The sequence below is a fragment of the Heptranchias perlo genome, chromosome 14 (genome assembly GCF_035084215.1).
Source record: "Heptranchias perlo isolate sHepPer1 chromosome 14, sHepPer1.hap1, whole genome shotgun sequence".
Classification (NCBI taxonomy): Eukaryota; Metazoa; Chordata; class Chondrichthyes; order Hexanchiformes; family Hexanchidae; genus Heptranchias; species Heptranchias perlo.
In genome coordinates, this window is record NC_090338.1 from 68,696,742 (window position 1) to 68,723,112 (window position 26,371).

General features: G+C 45.6%; 1 protein-coding gene across 1 annotated transcript in view; it reads right to left on the reverse strand.

Moving 5' to 3' along the window:
- Nucleotides 1-26,371, reverse strand: part of LOC137332192 (serine/threonine-protein phosphatase 2A 55 kDa regulatory subunit B beta isoform) — a 273,962-nt gene that overhangs the window by 71,321 nt on the left and 176,270 nt on the right. The window contains exons 2-4 of the mRNA XM_067995888.1: nucleotides 23,239-23,336; nucleotides 11,088-11,253; nucleotides 7,360-7,472 (exon numbers count right to left, since the gene is read on the reverse strand). Of these exons, the coding sequence (XP_067851989.1) occupies nucleotides 7,360-7,472; nucleotides 11,088-11,253; nucleotides 23,239-23,336 (377 nt within the window). The remainder of the gene's footprint in view (nucleotides 1-7,359; nucleotides 7,473-11,087; nucleotides 11,254-23,238; nucleotides 23,337-26,371) is intronic.

Sequence of the window (26,371 nt, forward strand, 5' to 3'; positions counted from 1 at the left end):
AGTCTGGTAACTATGTCCTTCAGGACTCGGCCAGCTCGGTCAGTAGTGGTGCTACCGAGCCACTCTTGGTGATGGACATTGAAGTCCCCCACCCAGAGTACATTTTGTGCCCTTGCTACCCTCAGTGCTTCCTCCAAGTGGTGTTCAACATGGAGGAGGACTGATTCATCAGCTGAGGGAGGACGGTAGGTGGTAATCAGCAGGAGGTTTCCTTGCCCATGTTTGACCTGATGCCATGAGATTTCATGGGCTCCAGAGTCAATGTTGTGGACTCCCAGGGCCACTCCTTCCTGACTGTATATCACTGTACCGCCACCTCTGGTTGGTCTGTCCTGCCGGTGGGACAGGACATACCCAGGGATGGTGATGGAAGAGTCTGTGACATTGGCTGAAAGGTATGATTCTGTGAGCATGGCTATGTCAGGCTGTTGCTTGACTAGTCTGTGGGACAGCTCTCCCAATTTTGGCACAAGTCCCCAGATATTGGTGAGGAGGACTTTGCAGGGTCGACTGGGCTTGGTTTGCCTTTGTTGTGTCCGGTGCCTAGTGGTCTGATGCCTCGTGGTCCGTCCGGATTTATTCTTATTATGACTTTTTGTAGTGAGATTGTACAACTGAGTGGCTTGCTAGGCCATTTCAGAATGCGATTAAGGATCAACCACATTGCTGTGGGTCTGGAGTCACAGATAGGCCAGACCGGGTAAGGACGGCAGGTTTCCTTCCCTAAAGGACATTAGTGAACATGATGGGTTTTTACGACAATCCGGTAGTTTCATGGCCACCATTATTGATACTAGTTTTTTTTAATTCTAGATTTTATTTAATAACTAATAAACTAATAATATAACTAATAAACAAAAGCGTTCAAAGAAAATGAAAAGAAATCAAAATTTTGTTTAATGTCCTTAGGATTTTTCTCCTGGGTGGTTGCTCGCAGCAGTGTCCAGGAGATTAATATTTAATTCCTGGAGACTCCAGGACAACCCTACCGATGATCCGAAAGACTGAAATCCATTACTGCATTGCTTGCCTGCACTGTCATTGTGACAGAAAGGGCTTTAAAAGCGAGTGTCACATGATCCCAAGGCTCTCTCGTGGACGAGGTCACCAAGCCCCAACAGCTTTCTTTTGGGGGTCTCGTTTAGACTGAAGTGATCTCCGTCGGAATACTTTCTTACATCCCCTCCCCCCACACCATTCCCTGACCAGCGATATAAATATTAATATGCCATTCATCAAACGTGCAGATTTTTTTTCTCCCCTCTTCATCTTTGATCAATAATCACATTAACTCCCGCAGAGGTAAGTTAAACCTCTCTTGCTCCACTGTCCGACACCATTTCCATCAAGCATATTTTACTTGGTAACTTCAGGGTTCCTGAGGCACGAGCTTTAGTCAGAGGGAAATGTGCTGAGTTCAAAGCAGGCATTAGAACCACTGGGACAGGCCGCAGCTGATTCACGTTTCCCTAGCAACTCGAATTTATGTTTCATTTCTAATAATAACACTTGCATTTGTACAGTGCCTTATCACACTGAAACACCGCCAATCTTTTCACACACTACAGGAAGTTTTCGAGATTATATGAAAGGGATTGACAGAACTGGAAAGAACTTGGGCCAGATTTTGCGGAACAAATGACGGCGTCTGCAAGACGCACGCTGCTATCAATGCGTAAATCGGCCAGCAACTTGAAGTGAGGAAGGGATACCCCTGTGAATTGTGAATCGCCACACGTGGCTGGAAGATTTGTGTCGCTCTGCCGTTCGCTTTGCGAAAACGGCATCTCGCACTAACCTCCCCGTGATTTTCATGAAGTTGCTGCATTTGCACATTAATTACCCACTAAACGCGCCACAGAAAGTTAAGTCTAGTAATTAATAGCGTAAGTACCCTTTTAACGACATGATAATTGTTAATGACTTCCCCAGAAAGTAAACAACTAAATGTGTGGAGTCTCATTCCTGCAGGTTGTGAATTATTTTAGGAGATTTTAAAAATGTCAAATTTTAAATTTATAATTTTTTTTCTTACTTTTCCTTCTTTCTCTTTTTTTGTCTCTCTCTTAAATGAATCTTTCGTTCCCTCTCTTTATTTCTCTTTCCATGCTTGATCTAACATTGAATTCACCAACTCTAATTCACCCTCCTTCTCAGTCCCCCCTCTGCTTATTTCTCAATCCTTTAATCCCATTTGTTAAGGAGATAGACTATTTGTTCCGTTGTTCACCAAGGTCCCAGATGCCCTGGCCGCGCTGGTATCAGCTCATACTTCCAGCAACTTTGTGAGTAAAAAATGTAAAAACCTAAACCTGCACGAAAATGTCTAACTAAAGGGTCACGTCGTGTGATGCCCGGCTCTAGCAAAATCTGGCCCCTTACATTTATGCAGTACCTTCACATTCTTGGGCTATCCCAAAGTATTTGGCAATGACTTATTTTTGAACTGTAGTCACTGTTCCTATGCAGGCAAATACAGCAAGCAACTCGCATGCAGCAAGATCCCACAAACAGCAAGTGAGATAAATGACCAGATAATCTGTTTTACCCTTGGATGGGAGATAAATGTTGACCGGGACACCAGGAGAAATCCCTACTCTTCTTCAGGAGTGCTGTGGGATCTTTTACGTTTGCCCGAACAAGGCAACAGTGCAGCCCTCCCTCAGTACTGCACTGAACTGAACTATGTGCTCAAATCTTTGGAGTCGGGCTTGAACCCACGACCTTCTGACTCAAAGGCGAGAGTGCCACCACTGAGCCACGGCTGACAAGTTACCGGGGGTGAAGCAGACTGTATGAATAGGTTCAAGAAATAATTAGATGCTATTCTGGCGAGACAAGGGAATCAGGATAATGGTGAGAAAGTATCTAAGTGGGGGTTGACCTATCAAAAAGGAATGGGATTGTTGGGTTCAATAGCCTTTCCTTCAAGTATCTATGTTCATAGATTTTGCTCCCTGAACAACTGACCTAAGAACAAGTGCAGTTAATTTTGTTGGAGCCAAATCATGCAGTTTCCCCCACCAAGCTAAGTTCAGACTTAAATTAAAAATTAATTTTTTTATAATTAAAAACACATGACCTCAAAGTCTCTTTTGGCTGGCTGGTGTCTAGAGATCACTATTCTGTTGTGGTAGATGTTCTAATCTTCAACAAATCACAGACCCCGCTCCTTTTATCGTGCCCACTAAATCCTCTTGCTGATGGGATTAACATCATGCACACAAAGCTCCCTTTTTACATATTCCACCTTCCCATCCTCTTGCCTTTGCCTCTCCTTTCACCAGGCGTTAATTTTCTGTTTCTTCACAGACATGGCACAGGGGAAGATGAGGAAGAATAAAGGATGGAATGCCGAAAGTGAAGTAAAAAAAAAAATTAACGGTAAGTAAAAGGAACTATTTACTTGTAAATTCAGTCTCTCCGGATTTCAGGAAGCAGAGACAGATGGATGGGAAAATCCCTCCTCATCCTTCCCGCTGCTTCCGATCCCATCGGTATTCCGGTCTCCCTCGAACATTTCTGCCCCATTGTCCGGCTCTCTCCTGATTCCACTCCGACCTGTCCCATCATAGACACTCTACAGGGCTGATTCCCTAATCGGTCGCTCCCGGTAAGTGGCAGTTCTCAGGGAGTGCTGGTCAGGAAATTATGGTCTGGCTGCCCTCCCCCCACTCCATTTTATTTTTCCATCTATTTAAATGAATGGACAGAAAATTAGGGGCTCTGGGCCTATGATTTCCCAACCAGAGCTCCTTACAACAGCCAAGTCTTGATGGGAGCACCTTATCGGGGAACCAGCCCTTCAATCGCCTCCAACTGTTCTCATTCTGCGCCTGCATTGTCTCTATTGATGCACCCCAGGGGTTCATCCTTGGCCGTCTCTTCTTCACCATTTCCTTGCTACTCCTCAGCGACACCATCCAAAAGCATGGAGGTCAGATTTTATATGCACGCTGATGACACTTAGCTCTACCTCTCCATCTCCTCCAATTGATCCCATGGATGATGTCGCTCTCTCCAAACGCAGATTTGACATTAAGGAGTCAGCCGTAGCTCACTCGGTAGCACTCTCATCTCTGAGTCAGAAGGTTGTGGATTCACGCCACCACTCCAGAGACTCAAGCACAAAATCTAGGCTAAAACTCCCTGTGCAGTACTAAGGGAGTGCTGCACTATCGGAGGTGCCGTCTTTCAGATGAGATGTTAAACCGAAGCCCCGTCTGCCCTGTCGGGTGGACGTAAAAGATCTCATGGCACTATTCGAAGAAGGGCATTTGAGTTCTCCCAGTGTCCTGGCCAACATTCATCCCTCAACCAACATCACTAAAACAGATTGTCTGGTCATTATCTCATTGCTGATTTTGGGATCTTGCTGTATGCAAATTGGCTGCCGCATTTCCTACATTATAACAGTGACTACACTTCAAACGTACTTCATTGGCTATTAAGCACTTTGGGACATCCTGAGGTTGTGACAGGCGCTTACATTGCGGAGAGAAATGTCTCACAGCACTTTACAGGGCTGTGGACAGTGAGTAGGCTCTGAGCAGGAGGGAGACTCCCACAAACAGCAATCGGATACTGACCAGATAATCTGTTTTAGGTGTTGGTTGAAGGATAAATATCGGCCAGGGCACCGGAAGAACATCCCTGCTCTTCTTTGAACAGTGTCGTGGGATCTTTTACGTCCACCTGAGAAGGCAGACACGGCCTCGGTTAACGTCTCATCCGAAGGACGGCACCTCCGATAGTGCAGCACTCCCTCAGTACTCCAACTGGGAGTGTCGATCTGGATTTTGTGCTCTAGTCTTTGGAGTGGGACTTGAACCCACAACCCTCTGACTCATAAAGATCATGTTTATGGATTCCTTACACATAGCAAATCGCTCTTTCCCAAACAGGTAACTTCTTGCACTTCAGATGTTTTGTTAATCAAACTGTCATCATGGAACATTTTACATTTGCGTTGAATCACTGTTTTTTAAAAATAAAATGGTATCAGAGGCACCTCCTACATTGCAGGCAAAGCAGAGTCGCACACACACTGCAGCTGAAAGCAGGAGGTTATTTGGCGCTTGCATATATAACAGTACTCACAACACAGCACTGGTATCACGTCCAAAACAATTTCTCCCTCCATTTTTTTTAAAGAAAAAAGGTAGCCAAGTCCTGACAGAAGTTCTCTGCCCAGGGTTGCCTACCTCCCACTGCTTTTATCCGCCATGTTTTACAACTGCATGGCCAATGAACCATGCGTAACGTGGGCTTTCTCACACCCAACCATGGCGGAATCGTTCATCTCCTGAGTCAGCCGGCGTTGGGCAGAAGTGGAAAGAAAACGAGCGCGTCAACCGAATAGATAGAAAATCCCAGACTCTCAGCTTTACAACCCCGGCGGAGTCAGGCCTAATCTCTAAATTTCTGCTGCAGTAAGCAAGCCGCGGCCTCATTTGTTTGTTAAACAGGCTGTGTCATCTTGTTATGGAGGCAAGGAAGTGAGCCAGCAGTCTGGAACCAGCTAAGCGGTTACCAGTAGCAACGTGTCCACTCAGACGCATCCCAGACAGAACCAACTTCAAGCCTTGGGCACTTTCCAGCAGTGTTATTTCATGGAGAGTTTATACACTGTGACAGTAATATTGAACGCTTCAAAACATCTATGTTTAGAATACCTGTCTAATATATCTATATGAAGTAATACAAACAGGAATGGGGAAGGGAGGAGAGATCAACCAGGAATTGAGTTGTTTGTATAAAAATTTTGAGGGTTCCTAAATAAAAAGAGAGCTCTGAAGAAAATAAAAGTGCTCGTAATGAGGGTTCAAAGTAAAATCTCATTTAAGGTAGACACTAGTGTCTTTAATTTCTTTATGCACTACTTTTCAGCGTACCAGTTAAACACATTTATGTAAGTTCTTGCCTACACTATTTTAACCCAGTTGTTAACCCATTCAGAATAAACAGGTTAACAACGCCTCTTAAAGTAGTGGAATGTCAGAGGAGCACCATCAGCACAAAGGCTGCGGTGACTCGAGGAGAAGGCCCAATAAATCTGACCATGCCAGTGTTGCTCACGTCCTGAGAATGAATTTTTTAAAACAGGCGTGCGTTTATCATTTGGCAGCTAATATCAGCCATCATAGACTCTAGAATCTTGTTTCAGATTAAGTTGATAATATTTAGTGAAAGTTGAGTCCCATGTGATCCAGGTGCTGGGATGAAGAACCCTATTGTATTTGTTCCAGTTTTGTGGAACCTCTTCCTAACCTCCTGTTCAGAGGTCTTTTTTTGGCCAATTGTCTCTCTTCCTGACTTGAAGGTGCTGAGTCCTTGCGAGGGCAATGATCCGAAAGCGGCAGAAGCCCTTCATTTCATAGTCCAAGTGTCCATTGTTCATGCAGGAGTATCGAGAGACTATTTCACTGGGGAGGGCATCACAGCTGTGCCTCACCCTGTCCCCACCCAACGTCCACACATACGTCATTTCCAGTAGTGCTCACCAGATAACAAACAGGACAGGGAACCCTGCATGAATTTCCCCATTCTTAGCACTGGCACCAACTGTTGGGCCCCTCAACTGTTGTGCTGGCTGATATCCACTAATTCAGCGCAGTCCAGAGACCAAACATGGGACCTTCCTGATCTGCGTGGCTTTTGCTACACTTTACCTAGCAGGCTATCAGGATACCTGAACAATACGTTTATTTCCTGGTCTGTATGGCTCCGTTCCATAATTTACATTACCTGTGGGAGAATTGAATCATTCATTTATATGTGTATCTGAGATGATGGTGTGTATATATGAAAGCGTGTAGGAAGTATGGAAGGTCCCACAAACAGCAATGAGATAAATGACCGGATAACCTGTTTTAGTGATGTTGGTTGAGGGATAAATGTTGGCCAGGGCCTCTGCCCTTCTTTGAATAGTGTCACGATATTTTTTACATCCACCTGAGACGGCAGGCAGGGCCTTGTTTGATGTCTCATCTGTCAGGCAGTACCGAGGGAGTGTGAGCATAGATTACGTGCTCAAATCTCTGGAGCAAGGCTTGGACTCAAGACCTTCTGACTCAGAGTGCTACCACTGAGCCAAAGCTGCCTCGGGTTATATTAGCCACATTGAGCTTCAAGGGAATTTAGCTGAGAAAACCTGCACCATTTGCTCATGTGCGCACACTTCTACTCTGAAAGCACCTAGATAGCCACACAATACGCTAGACATAGCTTGTAAAAGAATGGGGGTAAAATCGGTACAAATTTGATTGTACCTGCAGCTAGAATTGAAACAGATTTAATCTGTCTGGTCTACTCATCTGTAATCTGTGGCATAGTGTGCAATTCAATGAATGACCTTACCCGCAGGGTCGTGATTGTGGAGGGGTCTTTGAGTCTACCATCTTCATCCTTCAAGTTGTACCCTTCCGGCCTTTTGTCCCGCTCGCTGATTTTCCACAGCTTAACCGTCTTATCTATTTCCAAAAAATTAAATAGTTAAGTTAATCCTGCAGGGCATTTATTACGTTGCCCCAATGAAATTATGGCCTTCTGATTCAGGGGCTAAATCCATTTACTTCAGATTAGGTCCCTGGAATTTGTGATAATTATCACTAAGAATCTATACATGAAGTACAATTTTCTCTTTTATTTTCATTTAAAAGATGTCTACAGGGCTCACACATCGAGATAAGTATTGGTATCTTTTAGGTCACATTTCACTCCCATGTACATTCAGAAAGATATATGGACAGAAATGTGTAGTTGGGTAGCACGGTAGAAGGATGGGAATTGTGTAAGGAGTTCATGGACTTCTTTATCACTAAGATTGATAGCATCCGTTGAGCTCCCTCTACCGCTTCCCTCCTTTTTTTGCCCATCAAGCCAAACGTCCCCCCATGCTCCCCCTATCTCTCTCTTGTTTCTCTCATGCCCTTTCTGAGCTTATTTCATTCATGAGACGGACTTCCTCTTCCCTTGACTCCATTCCCACTAAACTGCTGACCAGCCATCTTCCTTTCCTGGCCCCCCTTGCCAGCTGACATTGTAAATGGTTCCCTCTCCTCAGGTTCTGTCCCCTTCCCTTTCAGAACCACCATTATCCCCTCCTCAAAAAATGCACCCTCGACCTCTCTGTCCTTCCAAAGTACTACGCCATCTCCAATCTCCCTTTCCTCTCCAATGTCCTTGAAGGTGTTGTCACTTTCCAGATCTGTGCCCAACTTTCCCGCAACTCCATGGTTGAAACTCTCCAATCAGGTTTCCACCCCTACCAAAGCAGTGAAATGGCCCTAATCAAAGTCACAACTTCCCTCTGTCTATGGTGCTTTATCCCTTCTTGTCCTCCTTGAGGCCTTTGACATGTTTGACCACACTCTCCTTCAATGTCTCTGCTGCATTTTTCAGCTGGGTGGGACTGCACCCGCTTGGTTTAACTCTTACCTATCTGATCAGAGCCACAGTTTCTCTCCAACAGTAGCTTCTCTTCCCTCCACCCCCCCGCAGTGTTACCTCTGAAATTCCCCAATGGTCTATCCTTGATCCCTTCCTCATCTACACGCTGCCCCTTGGCGCTCTCATCCACAGACAGGGGTCAGCTTCTACATGTATGCTGATGACACCCAACTCTGCCTCTCCACCACTGCCTCCGTGTTGTCAGACTCCAGTCTTGGATGGGCAGCAAGGGGACACGATTGAGGAGGGGGTGGGTTGCATTACGAGTGTCACTGGCCCAGCTACTGTTCTTTGGCCCAAGCTCGACACATTGGGGAAATCACACGTGTAAGTCTGCAGGTACAGGGCAGTGTGAGAGCTCCCAATCCCACCACTTTCAGCGCGTTCAAAACCCAGTTCAGAATTTGAGTCCACCATACAAAATTCCTGTCTGCCCGAGATGGTTAACAGAACCACAGAGAGGCGATTAGATTAGGGGTACTATTGTGTTTTACATTGGTCGTATACTTAGAATCATAGAATCTTACAGCACAGAAGGAGGCCATCTGGCCCATCGTGCCTGTACCGGAAAAGAGCAGCGTTCCTAACACTGACCCCTGGGGTACACTACTGTATAGCTTCCTCTAGTCTGAAAAACAGCCGTTCACCATTGCTCTCTGCTTTCTGTCCCTTAACCAATTTCGTATCCACACTGCCACTGCCCCTTTAATTCCATGGACTTCAATTTTGCTAACAAGTCTATTACGTGGTACTTTATCAAACACCTTTTGAAAGTCCATATACACAAAATCAACTGTACTACTCTCATCAACCCTCTCTGTTACTTCATCAAGTAACTCAATCAAGTTGATCAAACATGATTTGCCTTTAACAAATCCGTGCTGGCTGTCACTGACTAACAATTGATTACTTGAAAAGGAAAAATCTGCAGGGCTGTGGGGGAAGAGCAGGGGAGTGCGACTAATTGAATAGCTCTTTCAAAGAGCAAGCACAGGCACGATGGGCCAAATGGCCTCCTTCTGTGCTATAAGACTCTATGATTCTAACTTGATGATAGGTTACACGGACAAAAGGTGGGCCATTTCAATAACCGGTCCCACTGTATAATAGTCCGTGTTAAACACCAGCTTCAGGGGCACTTAATCTTTCCCAGACATTTGATATCAAAGGATGGTGATTCTGAAGAGCCCATTTTGTTCCCACAAACACTGCATAACAATTGCCTCTGGAGGCCCCATGAATTGTTAATACTGTGAAAAATGATTTTTATAATGAGGCTCTCTAACTGCAGGTACTGTACATCAACTGCACAGTACAGGAGATGATTACAGTGATTTAAAATACATATATACATCTCTTTAATGAAATATGGAAGCTTCTCAAGCAAAATGTTACCAGAGAACCAGTTGTATTAGAATATTTATTAAATATTAACAGGTCCTTGATTCATTACCACTTTCCCCTCCCCGCCCCCAATGTAGCTGGTCTTTGCTTCTCCACCTCATTTCTGTTGCATATAAAAATTGGATTCTCTCCCCTTTGCCCCCATCCTCACCTCTTTGTATCAGGCTAGGCTGAGGGGGCAACCAGAAAACCAGCCCTTGGCCATGATGCAGCTCCAGGGCACTGTGTTACTGGAGCCCGTCTCAAAATCTTCTTTTAAGTAAAACAAAACTAAATGCCCCTGTAATTTTTTGCCCGGGGTTGCTCGCAAAAGTGTCCAGGAGATTAATCTCTAATTCCTGGAGACCCCAGGACAATCCTGGAGGGTTAGCAACCCCAGGTGACTCCGCTGTGGGATATGTATCCAATCATGCTATGACATTTTTTTTAAAGAACAAAATGTATTTTGTGTTTTATTTATAGTGGGGAGAATTAATATTGTTTGACTGCCATATTGAAAATCTCCACAGCAGAGATTTCATCAGATAGGAATGGGTGGATAGTCAGAGGCTTTGCTCGATTACAGAGAGTTTATAGAGAACTTTCTATCAGGAGCTTAAATGGGGGGAGCAAAGTTGAGCCCATGAAATGGCAGACTCCACTCTGAGGTGTGATCTGATTGAGGTGTTTAAAAGGTTTAAAGGAGTCAATAAGGTAGATACAGAGAAACTATTTCCTCTGCTGGGGGAATCAAGAACAGGGGCGGTGGGGGGGGGGGGGGCGGGGACCGTAATCTTAAAATTAGAGCTGGGCCATTTAGGGGGAAATCAGGAAGCACGTTTTCACTCAGAGGGTCGTGGAAATTTGGAACTCTCTCCCCCAAAAAGCTGGGGGTCAATTGGAGCTTTCAAGGCCGATATCGGTAGATTTTTGTTCGGTAAGAGTATCAAGGGATATGGAGCTAAGGCAGGGAAATGGAGCTGAGGTACACATTAGCCGTGATCTAACTGAATGACGGAGCAGGCCCGAGTGGCTGAATGGCCTACTCCTGTTCCTAATGTTCCTAGACTGTGGCAGGAGCAAGATTGCTGTCCGACTGACCTTTGCTCATTCCGTGCTATTCTTCAGTCCAAGTTACTTTAATTGCAGCGGTTTCACAATTTAAAAGTGTTTCTGGAAAAATGGCCTACGGCAAAGCAGGCGGGCCATTTTACATTTCAAACCACAGCCAGTAGCAACCACCTCTAACCTACCATTAGTTGAGAGAAGGAAGTAGGCCGCATTCTGCTGGGGTAGCCACCTGATTTTATTTATCTTCTCTTCGATCTCTAGACTCTTCAGGTAGTCAAACTCTGGCTCGTGGCTCTGGAAAGTGCTGTAAACATTATATTCTCCTCTACGATGAGACTGGTTTTTACTCTGAGGGCAAACAAGAAAAAACAGATACACACAAGTAATATAAGGCATCCAGAATGTCTGTCGCAACAGTACTACAGAATGGCACAGATATCATCAGCCGTTATTGGTTTGATGAAGAAAAGGTATTTTCGCAATGCCACAGGGATTTAGAAGTACAATGCCAGATAATTTTTCTTTCAAAATTATGCTTAGAGGAACCATGTGTCAGAATAATAATGGTTGCAGTATACAGCATCACATCAACATGTCTTAAAGAGCTTCACACAATGCGTTACGTTTAGGAGTGCAGAGACTCGAGTTACATAGGCAATCGTCACCTTCATCACCATAAGGTCACTCACAAGTGACGCGACGGTTTGCTGCAATATGATTCCCATCCTAGCGTAAACAAGCATGGAAATGTCTGGACAATTCTTTTCCTGAAGGCCGTCCCCTTATAAAAGTTTTGGTTTCTGTAGGTCCGGGTGAGATGAGGGTTGGTGGTGGTGACAAAACCACAGGTAGAAATCAAGTTAACTAGCACTGCAGTCCTAGTGTCCCCATGTTTGTTTTCCTCCAGGTCTTCTTCAGATAGTCTCCTCTTAACCCTCTTCCCCTGAAGGCAAGGGCTCATGATTGGATAGAATTCCACAGGCATCACTGATCCTCCTGTGGATCACCTTGGTCAAGACTGGGGGCATGCTGTGTGATGTACCCATGTATGTCCCAGTTTAGAATAATGGTCTTTAAAATGGAGACAGTAGGAACATGTTCTCAAAGGAAGGCCTCTACCTAGAGATCACAATATTGAAGACTAGAGCTTTGGATGTCCCATTTACCAGTTTTACAGCTACCTTTGATGTCACAGGTATTGGCCTTGTACCATTATGCACTGACTATACCGTTGAGTGCTGAATACAAAATGCAACAGAGCCTTGATTAGATTGTATCCTAGGCAACGGCTGAGAATTGGTTTCCCTCGGGGCAGTCCCAATGTTCACACTCCTGTCCCTAATGTGTTAGGGAATGCATTGTATCTTATGTTCTGAACTCACTAACAAACCTCCTCTCTCCACCACCAAATCCCACCCCCCCACCTCCCATCCACAACTTCAGTTGTACAATGCTGGGACTAGACTGGATCATTAAACATCTATCTTGCTAAATTACATTCTCATCACAATTATGTTTGTGCTCAAACCTCACATAAGCACATTCAGTCGAAATTGGAAAGAAAATTAAGGTTGCCCCTTGAACACTAATCTCGGATGTGGACGCCTGGAGGACTGGTCATATAAATACTGTTATTGATGGTCCTGATCTCTGTAGATATAGATTTAATGGTCAGTCCCCTGCCCTCTAGAATTATTAAATTCAGGGTCATGATAGGGAGATATATTAGAGGCACCAAGGAAGATATTGGCACTTTTAGTCAAGAGCTTTAGTCTCAATATCCTCTCCCGTGGGTATAAGCATTTAATCATATTGGATTGCAACAACTGGAGTTCCTGCATTGTTAATTTTCAGGAAGGATAGTGGAGCTGGAAAACGTGTTGAGAAGCAAAGAAAGTTATTGTTTAATGCTTCTCATGTAAAGACATTAAGCCAGTGCCGACGGGATCAAACAGCCAGCTAGAAGAGAATCTGGCGTTCTTCAATGTATTAAATAGTGAAAGTGATCGGTGAATCAGTAACAAGGGGGCACAAGCTCAGGAGTGTCACTAGAATGATGAAGTTAGGAGACATTTTTTTTTCACATAGCGAGTTATTACAATGTGTGCATACCTCTCTCTGCGTCCCATCATTGGCAGCCATGCCTTTAGCTGCCTGGGCCTCACACTCTGGAAACTCCCTAAACCTCTCAAAGTCCTTCCCCTCCTTTAAAACCCCCCTCTTTGACCAGGCTTTTGGTCACCCCGCCTAATATCTCCTTCATGGCTTGGCGTCCTTTTTGTTTTCTGATTACACCTCTGTGAAGTGCCTTGGGTCAGTGGTAGCACCCACGCCTCTGAGTCAGCAGGTTGTAGTTTCAAGTCCCGCTCCAGAGACCTGAGCACATAATCCAGGCTGACGCCCCAGTGCAGTACTGAGGGAGTGCTGCACTGTCGGAGGTGCCGTCTTTCGGATGAGACGTTAAACCGAGGCCCCATCTGCCCTCGCAGGTGGACTTAAAAGATCCCGCGCCACTATTCGAAGAAGAGCTGGGGAGTTCTCCCCAGTGTCCTGGCCAATATTTATCCCTCAGCTAATACCTAAAAACAGATTATCTGGTCATTGTCACGTTGCTCACTGCTGTTTATCGGATCATGCTGTGCGCAAATTGGCTGCCGCTTTTCCTACATTACAATAGTGACTACACTTCAAAAGTACTTCATCGGCTATAAGGCGCTTTGAGACTACCTGAGATCATGAAAGGCGCTATATAAATGCAAGTTCTTTCTTGAAGAAAGAACTTTCCAGCACCTCCAGGAGATCAAGGGAGAAATTTGGTGGTTTCAAAAAAAACTTCATTAGGGCAAATCTATAATAAAGAGCTGCTGGTAGAGAAGAAATTCAGGCCACTCTCTCTCTTTCAGAAACTATAGAGATTATTTTAAAACATCTGGATACACAGCATCTAAGGGGCTTTTTCTCCTTGAAGCCTGCAGCAAATGAACGATTAATCCCTTCGGCTTCACTCACTGTCCCAGACCAGTTTTACTCACGGTGCATTTGCTGACCTGGATACAGAAATAACCCATGTTGCACGGGGCAATTCAGATTACAACATGAAGTCATTTCTGGTTAAAAACAGAAAATGCTGGAAATGCGCAACATTTCATAAGGTTCATCACATTTACACACGCGCCTCACAATTATCACATTGCTGTTCGTGGGGCCTTGCTGTGTGCAAATTGGCTGCTGCGTCTCCTACATTACAACAGTGACTACACTTCAAAAGTACTTCATTGGCTGTAAAAGGCATTGGGATGTCTTGAAGTTGTGAAAGGCGCTAAATAAGTGCAAGTCTGTCTTTCTTTCGTTCAATTGCTTTCATCGAAGGCTGAAAAGCTCAACTCAACCAATATATGAAAGAGAACGTCAGGTTAACAGTTTGGGTGTGACCCATCGCCATCACACTAGAAACGTTAACTTTTCAAATGCTGACTGACCTGTTGTGCACTTCCACCTTTTCTCATTTTGTTTCAGATTTCCAGCATTTTTCATTTTTATCTTTGCTTTCTAATTAAAATGGAATGAAAGCGAATACACTCAGGATATTTGCATGGCAGCAAGAGAGAACAGACAGAGAGCAAAACTCAAGTGTTATATCAATGACAGCTAAACTCCCAGGTGTATCACTGCCTGGTAACACACATCAGTGTGCGTTCCTTAGCCTAAGGACTCTTAACTGCCCTCTGAAGTGGCCTAGCCAGCTTGGGGTCAAACTTAGGATGGGCAATTAATGCTGGCCTTGCCACCGACGCTCGCATCCAGAGAAAAAATAAGCATACTCCAGAAGAAGGGACACCAGATTCTTGTGGCCAAATTTCACAATGTTACAAATAGCATTATCAGGATATATCGAACTGAACTACAGGGCATGATTTTATCATGCCAGCAGGAGGAGAGTGGGGGGTGGGGGGGGAGGATTTGTGGGTGCGAAACCAGGAAGGGAAGTAGGGAGACCTCATCGGCCGTTGGGAGAAAGGTGGGGGTGGGGGGAACACAAAGACCAGGTGGGACTTCGGAGGGCTGGGGGAGACATCGGACATCGGGGGTGGGGGGGGGGGGGGGGAAAGGTGCAGGTGATATCGATTTTAAGGTATGCTTATTTATTTTTTACAATAGGAAATGTAATTTTATTTAGTCTATTTTTCACTGATCCGGCCCTTCCCGCCCGGTTTCACCAGGCGTGAATCAGAAGCCATGGGAAAGGCGTCCAGGTACGGTTAAAATCTTTTTAAGCGTCCAATATACAAAAAATAAACTACCTTAACATTTGCCTCTTTAATTATCGGCCCGCGGATTTAATTGCCGGCGGGATTTCCGGGTTCCTGATCTGCGCGCGCACAGATGTGTCTGGGTCATGCTCGTTTCTCGGCGGGTTGGAGCCGGGTTTCCCCGCCGCTCCATAAAAATGTGATTTTGTTTGGCCCCCCCACCGCCCCAAACCCACCCAGACTTGGCAGTTAAAATCCTGCCCATAGTGTAAAGTATTATAGTCAGTATATGAAATAAGACAGTAATCTAATCAAACGCTTTATATCTACTAAACATGCGGACCCACAAGCTCTTCCGTCATCCTACGACCTCATTGTGTTAAATCTTGGGGCATGAGGAATCCAAAGCTCCACCTATTGCTTCAAAGTAGAGGAGGCTGGCAGACCCAACGCGCTGTGCCACTGCACAGAGCCATCTCATCCCCGCCAACTCTACAATCCCACAGCACTATTCGAGGAAGAGCAGGGGTGTTCTCCCCGGTGCCTTGGTCAATATTTATCCCTCAACCAGCATCACTAAAAGAACAGATGATCTGGTCATTATTTCATTGCTGTTTGTGAGACCTTGCTGTGCGCAAATTGGCTGCTGCATTTCGCACATTACAACAGTGGCTACACTTCAAAAGTAGTTCATTGGCTGTCAAGCGCTTTGGGACGTCCTGAGGTCATGAAAGGCGCTATATAAATGCAAGTCCTTTTCTTAGACTTACAAGTTGAAGAAGGGTCACTTGGACTGTTGGTGCTCAATGAACTTTGCCTCAGCGTGAATCAGTGCCCTTAGGAAAGGAGGGTGGAGGGAAAGACAAGATTAAATTTGTAGGAGCAGATGCGGTCAACACTGAGATCAGTAATCAGCTTCCTCCATTCATTAGCCTTGCTAAACCCTCTTGACAATACCCCAATTTGAAAGCTTGCAGGAACCATTAGTTCCTCTCCATAGGAGTGCAGTGTTGTCTGGTTTAGTTTCGATTTTCTAGGCACTGACATTGACATTGACACTGCTGCTTTGTGGTGTGGAGACTGGAACTCCAGGACAGGGATTAGGGGTTGTTGTGAGCTGATTGATAGTGACACGAGAGCCTTGGGCTGTTTTCTGATTCGACTGTTGGCAGTCGGGTAGTCAGTGAGTACAAGTCAAAGACCAAGGAATGATACAGTCAGACTGTGCAAGCCAAATAGTAAAAAGACAACAGGCCCTTGGCTCCAGCCAATGGCACTCATTTTTTTTTTCTTGCTTACGATATCTTAAGATCGCACTGTGCTCAATCTTGCCTCAAAATTTGCCTCTCAGCTTCCAATGTGGCTCACTGGATAAATGCACAGCCCACTGTGATACTGATCCAAGCAGAGCGAGAAGATCCCAATCTGTGATCTCAGCCAGTTCATAGTTCAAGTGCTCCAACTGGCGTTCCAGGGCTTGGGCGGAGAAAAGCACAAGGATCCTGCTCCTGATCATTTTCCAGTGATCCCTCCTGGAAGTGCATGAGCGGACGTGAAGACAGCGCTCCAGCACGATGGTCCATTCATTGGCCAAATAGGTTGCTGACACTCTCCGACTAGGCTCACCCATGAAGACAAGGGCCAGGGGAGGGGCTGCCGGGACCTGTAGAACAGCAAGCCAACAGGAGTCACCGCCCTCAGGAGATAAGAGGTCAGGAAAGAAAATTAAGATGGAAAATTGGAAGGAGATGGAGATGAAAATTGTAATTTCCATTTTTAAGTCAGAGCTCAGGAAAACCGCTCTGTTAACATTGTAAGGATCCTACGGAAGGGGGTTGGCAGGGAGGGGAGAGGAAGGGGAGTATCTCCATGGACAGTCAGTGCGCATTTCTTTTTGTCTCAGTGACAAAGTTGATGAAAGATGTCTCTGGGGTGGCTATCTGAGTGTGGAATGCCTGCCCCTATGCCTTGTGGCCTCCACCACCCAGAAGGACAAGGGCACCAGATGCATGGGAACACCATCACCTCCAAATTCCCCTCCAAGTCACACACCATCCCGACTCGGGCATACATCGCCGTTCCTTCATCGTCGCTGGGTCAAAACCCTGGCACTTCTGACCTAACAGCACTGAGGAAGAACTTTCACCACATGGCTCAAGAAGAAGGCCCACCACCACCTTCTCAAGGGCGACTAGGGATGGGCAATAAATGTCGGCCTTGCCGGCAAAGCCCACATCCTGAGAATGAATCTAAAAAAAAAACGGCAGCAGTTTGCACTACACTGCCTCTGAACCTTCCCTGGCAGGAAACACTACCCCTGGGCTGGCCACAGGGCTTTCAGTCCTTTCAATTCAAACCAGGTCTGAAGGCAGAATTCAAGGGTTGCTCCATGTCAGATTGGTTCAATCTAGTCCAATCCATTTTAACTCGAAGAACAATGTTCACTGTGGGAAAACATGGCCTGGGGTTCTAGTACCTAATATCACTGGACTCACCCTTGTGAGTGGGGCTTTCAATAGCATCAGCATTCAAAGAAGATTTAAATTTACAGGAATTATCTCACATTACATAGAATTTACAGCACAGAAACAGGCCATTTGGTCCAACTGGTCCATGCCGGTGTTTATGTTCAACATTTTTTTTTTATTCGTTCATGGGATGTGGGCATCGCTGCCGAGGCCAGCATGTATTGCCCATCCCTAATTGCCCTTGAGAAGGTGGTGGTGAGCCCCCTTCTTGAACCGCTGCAGTTCGTGTGGTGAAGGTTCTCCCACAGTGCTGTTAGGAAGGGAGTTCCAGGATTTTGACCCAGCGACGATGAAGGAACGGCGATATATTTCCAAGTCGGGATGGTGTGTGACTTGGAGGGGAACGGTGGTGTTATTCCCATGTGCCTGCTGCCCTTGTCCTTCTAGGTGGTAGAAGTCGCGGGTTTGGGAGGTGCTATCGAAGAAGCCTTGGCGAGTTGCTGCAGTGCATCCTGTGGATGGTACACACTGCAGCCACAGTGCGCCGGTGGTGAAGGGAGTGAATGTTAAGGGTGGTGGATGGGGTGCCAATCAAGCGGGCTGCTTTATCTTGGATGGTGTCGAGCTTCTTGAGTGTTGTTGGAGCTGCACTCACCCAAGCAAGTGGAGAGTATTCCATCACACTCCTGACTTGTGCCTTGTAGATGGTGGAAAGGCTTTGGGGAGTCAGGAGGTGAGTCACTCGCCACAGAATACCCAGCCTCTGACCTGCTCTCGTAGCCACAGTATTTATATGGCTGGTCCAGTTAAGTTTCTGGTCAATGGTGACCCCCAGGATGTTGATGGTGGAGGATTCGGCGATGGTAATGCCGTTGAATGTCAAGGGGAGGTGGTTAGACTGTCTCTTGTTGGAGATGGTCATTGCCTGGCACTTATCTGGCGCGAATGTTACTTGCTACTTATGAGCCCAAGCCTGGATGTTGTCCAGGTCTTGCTGCATGCGGGCTCGGACTGCTTCATTATTTGAGGGGTTGCGAATGGAACTGAACACTGTGCAATCATCAGCGAACATCCCCATTTCTGACCTTATGATGGAGGGAAGGTCATTGATGAAGCAGCTGAAGATGGTTGGGCCTAGGACACTGCCTCCTCCCACTCCTCTTCATGCAACCCTTTCAGCATAACCTTCTATTCCTTTCTCCCCCGTGTGTTCATCCAGCTTCCCCTTAAATGCATCTATGCTATTCGCCTCAACCACTCCTTGTGGTAGCGAGTTCCACAATGTAACCACTCTCTGAGTAAAGATGTTTCTCCTGAATTCCTATTGGATTTAATAGTGACCGTCTTATATTTGTGGTCCCTAGTTTTGGTTTCTATAGATTATTAAAATTGGTAAGCCTTTAAAAGACACCTGGATGAGTTCCAGTAGCAGACAACTCAGGTCACTGAAAGGTCGGTGGGGCTAACAATGATAGGTGCATCAATTATGGCAGTGTCCTGCAGCTTGCCTGATTGCCTATCAGGGCTGAAGAGAAATGGAGAGAGTCTTTTTCCCTAAACTGGCTTAAGGTTTCTTTGTGCCTCTTCCAATAGATTGTGTCACTGTCAGTTGAGTTGATGACACATGTAGGCTGCACCATGTCTGGATGGGGCAGTAGGCCTTTTCTTGATACTCTTCTTCGTATGTTCCTATCATCTTTCAACATTTCTAATGGGCCCTTCAATGTTAATTGTGTCCACACTGCTAGTTCAGTTGTAACTGCCTGTGATGCCAACAAGTGGTAAACGCCTCGAGTGGGTTGGTGCTTGGGAATGGGGTCAGCTCTGCCAGAATACCATGCCGGAGAGGTGGTCTGCCCCCTTGGCTTCGACCTGCGATTTTCCTCTACCAGGCTCATGAGTCACTGGAACCTTCTCTGCTCTGCCAGTTTTTCATGCTTCCTTTTCTACCAGCCTATCCCCTACCCCTCCAGCTATTCACACACTCTCTGTGTCTCTTACATGTAGTTTATTTCTTCAATGACTCTCATTCTGCCTCTGCCTCAGGGGTGATGTCAGGAAGCATTTCTTCGTACAAAGGGTAGTGGAAATCTGGAACTCTCTCCCACAAAAAGCTGTTGAGGCAGGGGATCAATTGAAAATTTCAAAACTGAGATTGGTAGATTTTTGTTAAGCAAGTATATTAAAGGTTACGGAATCATGGCGAGTAGATGGAGTTAAGATACAGATCAGCTATCATCTAACAGAATGGCAGAACAGGCCCCATGGGCTGAATGGCCTACTCCTGTTCCTACTGTCTCATGCTTATATCACTTTTGCAATCTAGCCATCTTCTGTTTTCCATTTAAGCACTTTACAGGTGTGTGTGTGTGTGTATTTTTCCTCTCCCCCTCCCTTGTGCTATTTTTAAATGCTATTCATCTGTGCTATCTAAAAGTTATGATGAAGTGTTCACACCTCAAACGTTACCTTGTCTGTTCTCTCCACAAATGCTGACTGACCCGCTGACTGAGTGTTTCCAGCATTTCCTGCTTTTGTTTCAGATTTCCAGCATCTGTGGTATTTTCTGTTGAGAGCCAGTTGGTGCTGAATTAGGGGCAATTTGGAATCAGCAGAAATCGACAACTGGATTGAGACTAAGCTAACTCATTCCACGTTTGGCCCTTACAGCCAGCAGATGAATGGAACTTTCAAACAGCCAGTCTGGGTTAGATTTGAAACCAGGGTTGAGGGATCGAAAGCCAGGATTTAAGATATTGTAACAGTCTCCTGCATCCCTCACAACTGAAAGAAACACAGTAACTTGTTGCGACATATGATGCTCCATGTACCGTACTACCATTGCAATTTTACATAGAATTACATAGAATTTACAGCACAGAAACAGTTGGCCAAACAGATCCATGCCAGCATTTATGCTCCACGCTGTAAAAAGTCAGATAGCCAGGTTGTGAAGGATAGAATACCAGAGTCTAGGCTTCAGTTGCTTCCAAGCCTTTATTCTCAGAAATCCCCCTTACACATCATGCAACCCCTAGATAAGCTTCCCTCCTATAAATGGATACAAGTCCCCAATATATACCCACCGCCTGAATACAGTTAACACTAATTGATATAAATCACATGGATACAATTAACACACACAAGCCTGCTCCCACCCATCTTCATCTCACCCTATCAACATACCCTTCTATTCCTTTCTCCTGCGTGTGCTTATCTAGCTTCCTCTTAAATGCATCTATGCTATTTGCCTCGACCACTCCATGTGGTAGTGAGTTCCACATTCTCACCACTCTTTGGGTAAAAAGGTTTCTCCTGAATTCCCTATTGGATTTATTAGTGACTATCTTATATTCATGGCCCCTAGTTTTGGTCTCCACCGCAAGTGGATTGATCTTCTCTACGTCTACCCTACAAAACCCCATCTTAATCTTAAAGACCTCTGTTAGTTCACCCCTCTTTCTAGAGAAAAGAGCCCCAGCCTGTTCGGCCTTTCCTGATAAGTATAACCTCTCCGATCTGGTATAAATTTTAAACTTGGAAAAAGCACCGTACACAGCGATCAATTTCAGAAGAGTGGTGGAGAGAGGAAGAGGAGGATTGTTAATGCTCTATATATATATATATATATATATATATATATATAAATGGTCAATTTGTATTTTACATTACAGCTTTAAGAGGTCATGCAAGCCACGGTAGTTCTCAATTGCCTCGCCCGATCGACTGTTCATTTGGGATATTTTTCCACTTTCACCGCTGGCTGAAAAACGGGCAGTAGCGGATCAGGCGCCCGTTTCACACCTCACTTTCCTTTTCATTGACAAGTTTCCCGCCCAGCAGAGCAAGTGTAAATTACGCCCATCGGGTGCGAATCTACATTGAGAGTGTTGGCCAGCTAACCGAATGTGGGGATTTCACACTCGAGCCCAATCCTGTTCCATCTAACATACGCGTGCACTTCATGGCAACAATGACTGGATAGTAATCAGGAGTTGGAACGCTAGCCGATTTTGTCCCCCCTCTCACCCGGGTACTATCAGTCCAAACCGAGCGCCCATACTGCAGGCCTGGATGTAATCCACTAACTCAGCACATGTTCAGGCAAGAAACTGGGCACTTGATTGATCTGTATGACTCATTACAACACTAAGTTAACAAGGCCATAAAAAGTGCAAACCAAGCATTAGGGTTCATTTCTAGAAGAACAGAATTGAAAAGCAGAGAAGTTACGTTAAACTTGTTTCCAACCTTGGTTAGACCGCACTTGGAGTATTGTCTCCATATTACAAAAAGGACAGAGGCACTGGAGAAGGTGCAAATAAGATTCACGAGGATGATACCAGAACTGAGAGGTTATAATTATCAGGACAAACTGGGGCTCTTTTCTCTAGAAAACAGAACACTGAGGGGTGACCTGATAGAGGTCTTCAAGATTATAAAAGGGTTTAATAGGGTAGACTCCCCCACAAGAGAAAACTTTTCCACTTGTGGGGGGAGTCCAAAGCTAGGGGACATAAATATAAGATAGTCACTGATAAATACAATAAAGAATTCAGGAGAAACTTCTTTACACAGAGAGTGGTTAGAATGTGGAACTCGCTACCACAAGGAGTGGTTGAGGCAAACAGCATTGATGCATTTAAGGGGAAGCTAGATAAACACATGAGGGAAAAAGGAATAGAAGAATATGATGATAGGGTTAGATGAAGTAAGGTGGGAGGAGGCTCGTGTGGAGCATAAATGCTGGCACAGACCAGTGGGGTCGAATGGCCTGTTTTTGTGCTGTAAATTCGATATAAATCAACAGTCAAGTGAACCAGGCCAATCTAGGTCACCGGCTATAAAACAAATAAAGAAAAAAGAAAGAACTTGCATTTCTATTATGCCTTTCATAACCTCAGGATGTCCCAAAACGCTTTACAGCCAATTAAGTACTTTTGAAGTGTAGCCACTGTCGTAATGTAGGAAACACGACAGCCAATTTTCCCACAGCAAGTTCCCACAAAAATCAACGTGATAATGACTGGATCATCTGTTTTTAGGTGTTGGTTCAGTGATAAATATTGGCTAGGACACCGGGGAGAACTCCCCTGCTCTTCTTCAAATAGTGTCATGGAATCTTTTATGTCCACCTGAGGGGACAGATGGGGCCTCGGTTTAATGTCTCATCCGAATTACAGCTCCGACAGCGCAACGCCCCCTCAGTACTGCACTGGAGTGTCAGCCTAGATTTTGTGTTCAAGTCCTTGGAGTGGGACTTGAACCTACAATCTTCTGACCCAGCTTACACCATTGGTTTCCTAGTCCCACTTTCATTGCATGGAGACTGAAATGGCAGAAACCATATTAGTAGCAATCATTTCCATGCATTATGAAGGAAAAGGCAAGTGCAGTTTGACAGCTGCAACAGATCTGTCAGTATTGAAAAGGATATTAAGATGCAGCCTCATAAAAGCCTGAGGAGAAAAGGTACCTTGTCAGATACAGGAATACATTTCCAAATCACTCCTTGGGAAGCTTTAAAGCTTAATAACCATGTGGCTTGCGAATCAGCAGGATCCTGCTTAATGGGAACAAAACAGACATGCTAGCTTCTTCTCAGTGTAACTCACCTCCTGCTCTCTCTGAAATATTACAACTCGACCCCCCTTGTCCCCTGTCGCTAGCAATTCTCCTGTGTTGTTGAATTCTACTGTAGAAATTATGTCGGCTGGAAAACAAAAGCAAACAGACAAAATGTAAGTTAAGGAGTTTGTTCACATTTAACATTTAGACTAACCCCGCCCCCCCCCTCCCCATTCCCCACAAAGGCCACAGACAGTTCAACGTCAGGTCTAGCTCATTCCCTCACTGCTCTACGTAGGGTCGTCTCATACCAGGCTGCTCTCCTGTACACCTCCCGGCAGCTGGTCATTCAGCAGGACCCCGAAGAGTAGGTGCGTGGTGCAGGGATGCTCTATGAAGAGGAGTTGGGAAGAGAACCCACACCACATAGGCAAAAGAAAAGGACCAACCCGGTGTTGGTTTCACCTCTTCATTTAGAACTTTAAATTGTAATCTTGAGAGGAAACTCAGCCGCAATTTTCAGCTGAACCGCAGCCATCAAGCTCTTTAGGATGTTAAAGCATCTACATTAATGGAAGGTGCTGTATTAGGGTTAGGGTGTCTTATACAGTGATTTTCATCGACAAACCTGATCTGTTAGCACTGTGCTGTCTTAGTGTTAAGCAGTGTTACAAAATGCAACTCACTGGGTATTCTGCAGCGAGTGACTCACCTCCTGACTCCCCAAAGCCTTTCCACCATCTACAAGGCACAAGTCAGGAATGTGATGGAATACTGTCCACTTGCCTGGATGAGTGCAGCTCCAACAACACTCAAGAAGCTCGACATCATCCAGGACAAAGTAGCCCACTTGATTGGCACCCCATCCACCACCCTAAACATTCACTCCCTTCACCACCGGCGCACTGTGGCTGCAGTGTGTACCATCCACAGGATGCACTGCAGCAACTCGCCAAGGCTTCTTCGACAGCACCTCCCAAACCCGCGACCTCTACCACCTAGAAGGACAAGAGCAGCAGGTGCATGGGAACAACACCACCTGCACGTTCCCCTCCAAGTCACACACCATCCCGACTTGGAAATATATCTCCGTTCCTTTATCGTCGCTGGGTCAAAATCCTGGAACTCCCTTCCTAACAGCACTGTGGGAGTACCTTCACCAGACAGACTGCAGCGGTTCAAGAAGGCGGCTCACCACCACCTTCTCAAGGGCAATTAGGGATGGGAAATTAGGGATGGGCAATAAATGCTGGCCTCGCCAGCGACGCCCACATCCCATGAACGAATAATAAAAAAAGTTTCTGATACTGAAGACTTGCCACCATTTTCACGGTTCGACTACCGCCTTTACTTCTGCATCCAAGAGCAGCAATTTAACACACTTGCCTAACAAAAATCGATCAATCTGGAAGACAGTTGAAGATTTCCACTACCCTTTGTGTGAAGAACTGCTTCCTGACCTCATCCCTGAACGACCAGCTCTAATTTTAAGGTAACGTCCCCTTGTTCTGGACTCCGCCACCAGAGGAATTAGATCACACCTTAATCTTCTATGCTCAACAGTCCATGTTGAACCCGCCCCATTTTATCATGTTGCCTCAGCTGCATATAGAAGGCGCAGCCAGATCTGGGAGCAGTCCTGTGGGATGCATGCATGAGGTACAGGCCTCAGCAGGATCTCCCGGCCTGATTTGCCTTCTCCTCCACCATTTCTTGCCCATTCCGTAACTGGATGTGGGAAGGGCTGCATTAAAAAAAAACAAATGATACTTGCACGCGTGAAATGCAAAAAAATGAGCGTGCGCACTTTTCTGTCCTAAAAAACAAAATTACCTGTTGCAATTCAGACTCAAGAGCTTTTCGGTCCCACTTGTCGATTATCAAAAATTGCTGGGTCACCACCCTCCGAAACCACAGACTGTCCAGTTCAAAAACTGAGCGGATGTCACTGCCTTTGCACCAATGGGGATGCTGCAGCCTTGGATTAACACATCCACATTCAGCGCAGGCCGGGTCAGCACTGCAACGGAGCAGCGCTGCGGAGGGTTGGCGCCGTGACCTCTTGCTCTGTGCCGCTGATATGCCGCCCTGGAACTTTCCGTCTGGCAGTCGAGTTCTATAAGTCAAGGCCAATGCCTGGGCATGTGCAGTGCAGTGCCGCGCTCCAATTCCAATTGGTGATCTCTCTCCAGAACCATGTTTTAAAGGAGTACCACAGTATGTAGTGATACGATAAGCTCCGCAGCAGTAACCCACAGGATACAAGAGCGCGAGCAAATTCAGATGGACTCAGTGGCTTATAAAATGGCCAGCCAGTTACTTTAAGCAACCAATTACACCCTCGTCGGTGAGAGCGGGAAAATCAGTAGACTGTCGAAGTCTGAATAATTCAGTACATTAAATCATTTCCATTAATGAGCAGCAACTTTAGTCTCCAACTGATCTGAACTTTCTTCTCTTCTTGCCTGTAACATGTAAATACCCCATCCTACATAATATTCCTTCACCCGACATCCTCCCTGTACTGAAATCAAGATTCACCCTCCTCTACTTTGATTCATTTTGTCCCCAGGATCGCTCTCTGCTTTCCCTTCCTCCTACAACCTTCAGGGTTTTAAAAACCCAAGCGTGGGATCAACCTATCACCACTTCCTGATTTATCTCATTTTCTCCTTTGTCGTTGTTGGCACAGGGATATCTGTCCTATGGGGCCTTAGCCCTTAACCTTGATTCCACAGCTTACAGAATAAAACCCCTAATTGCTGTGTTTCCGATATACCTACTGGCAGTCTTACCCGTACAGCTCGACTGAAGGACTACAACACATCTACCGAAACGCATTCTGCATACAAGAGTTTTGGAGCAACTCAATTATTGCTGCAATTCAGTCACCAGAAAAACGTCACAGTAAGCAGAACCGAGACAGTGAGCGACTCTAGCTACTGCAGAGCCGTGTGTGGGTGTTTGTTTCTTCTGAATATTAATAGAATGTGTGTGTTTTATTATTCATCTCATCTCTTGCCATCTGGGCCATTCACAGCTTGTCAAATCGATGTGCTACCAAAGAAAGAAAAACATTTTTTTTTGTAGCCCAGTCGGTAGCTCATTTGCTAAAAGTCAGTGTCCGGTGCAGAACTGCCCAGATCTGGAAGGTTCCCCCCAACCTACCTATTGCAGACC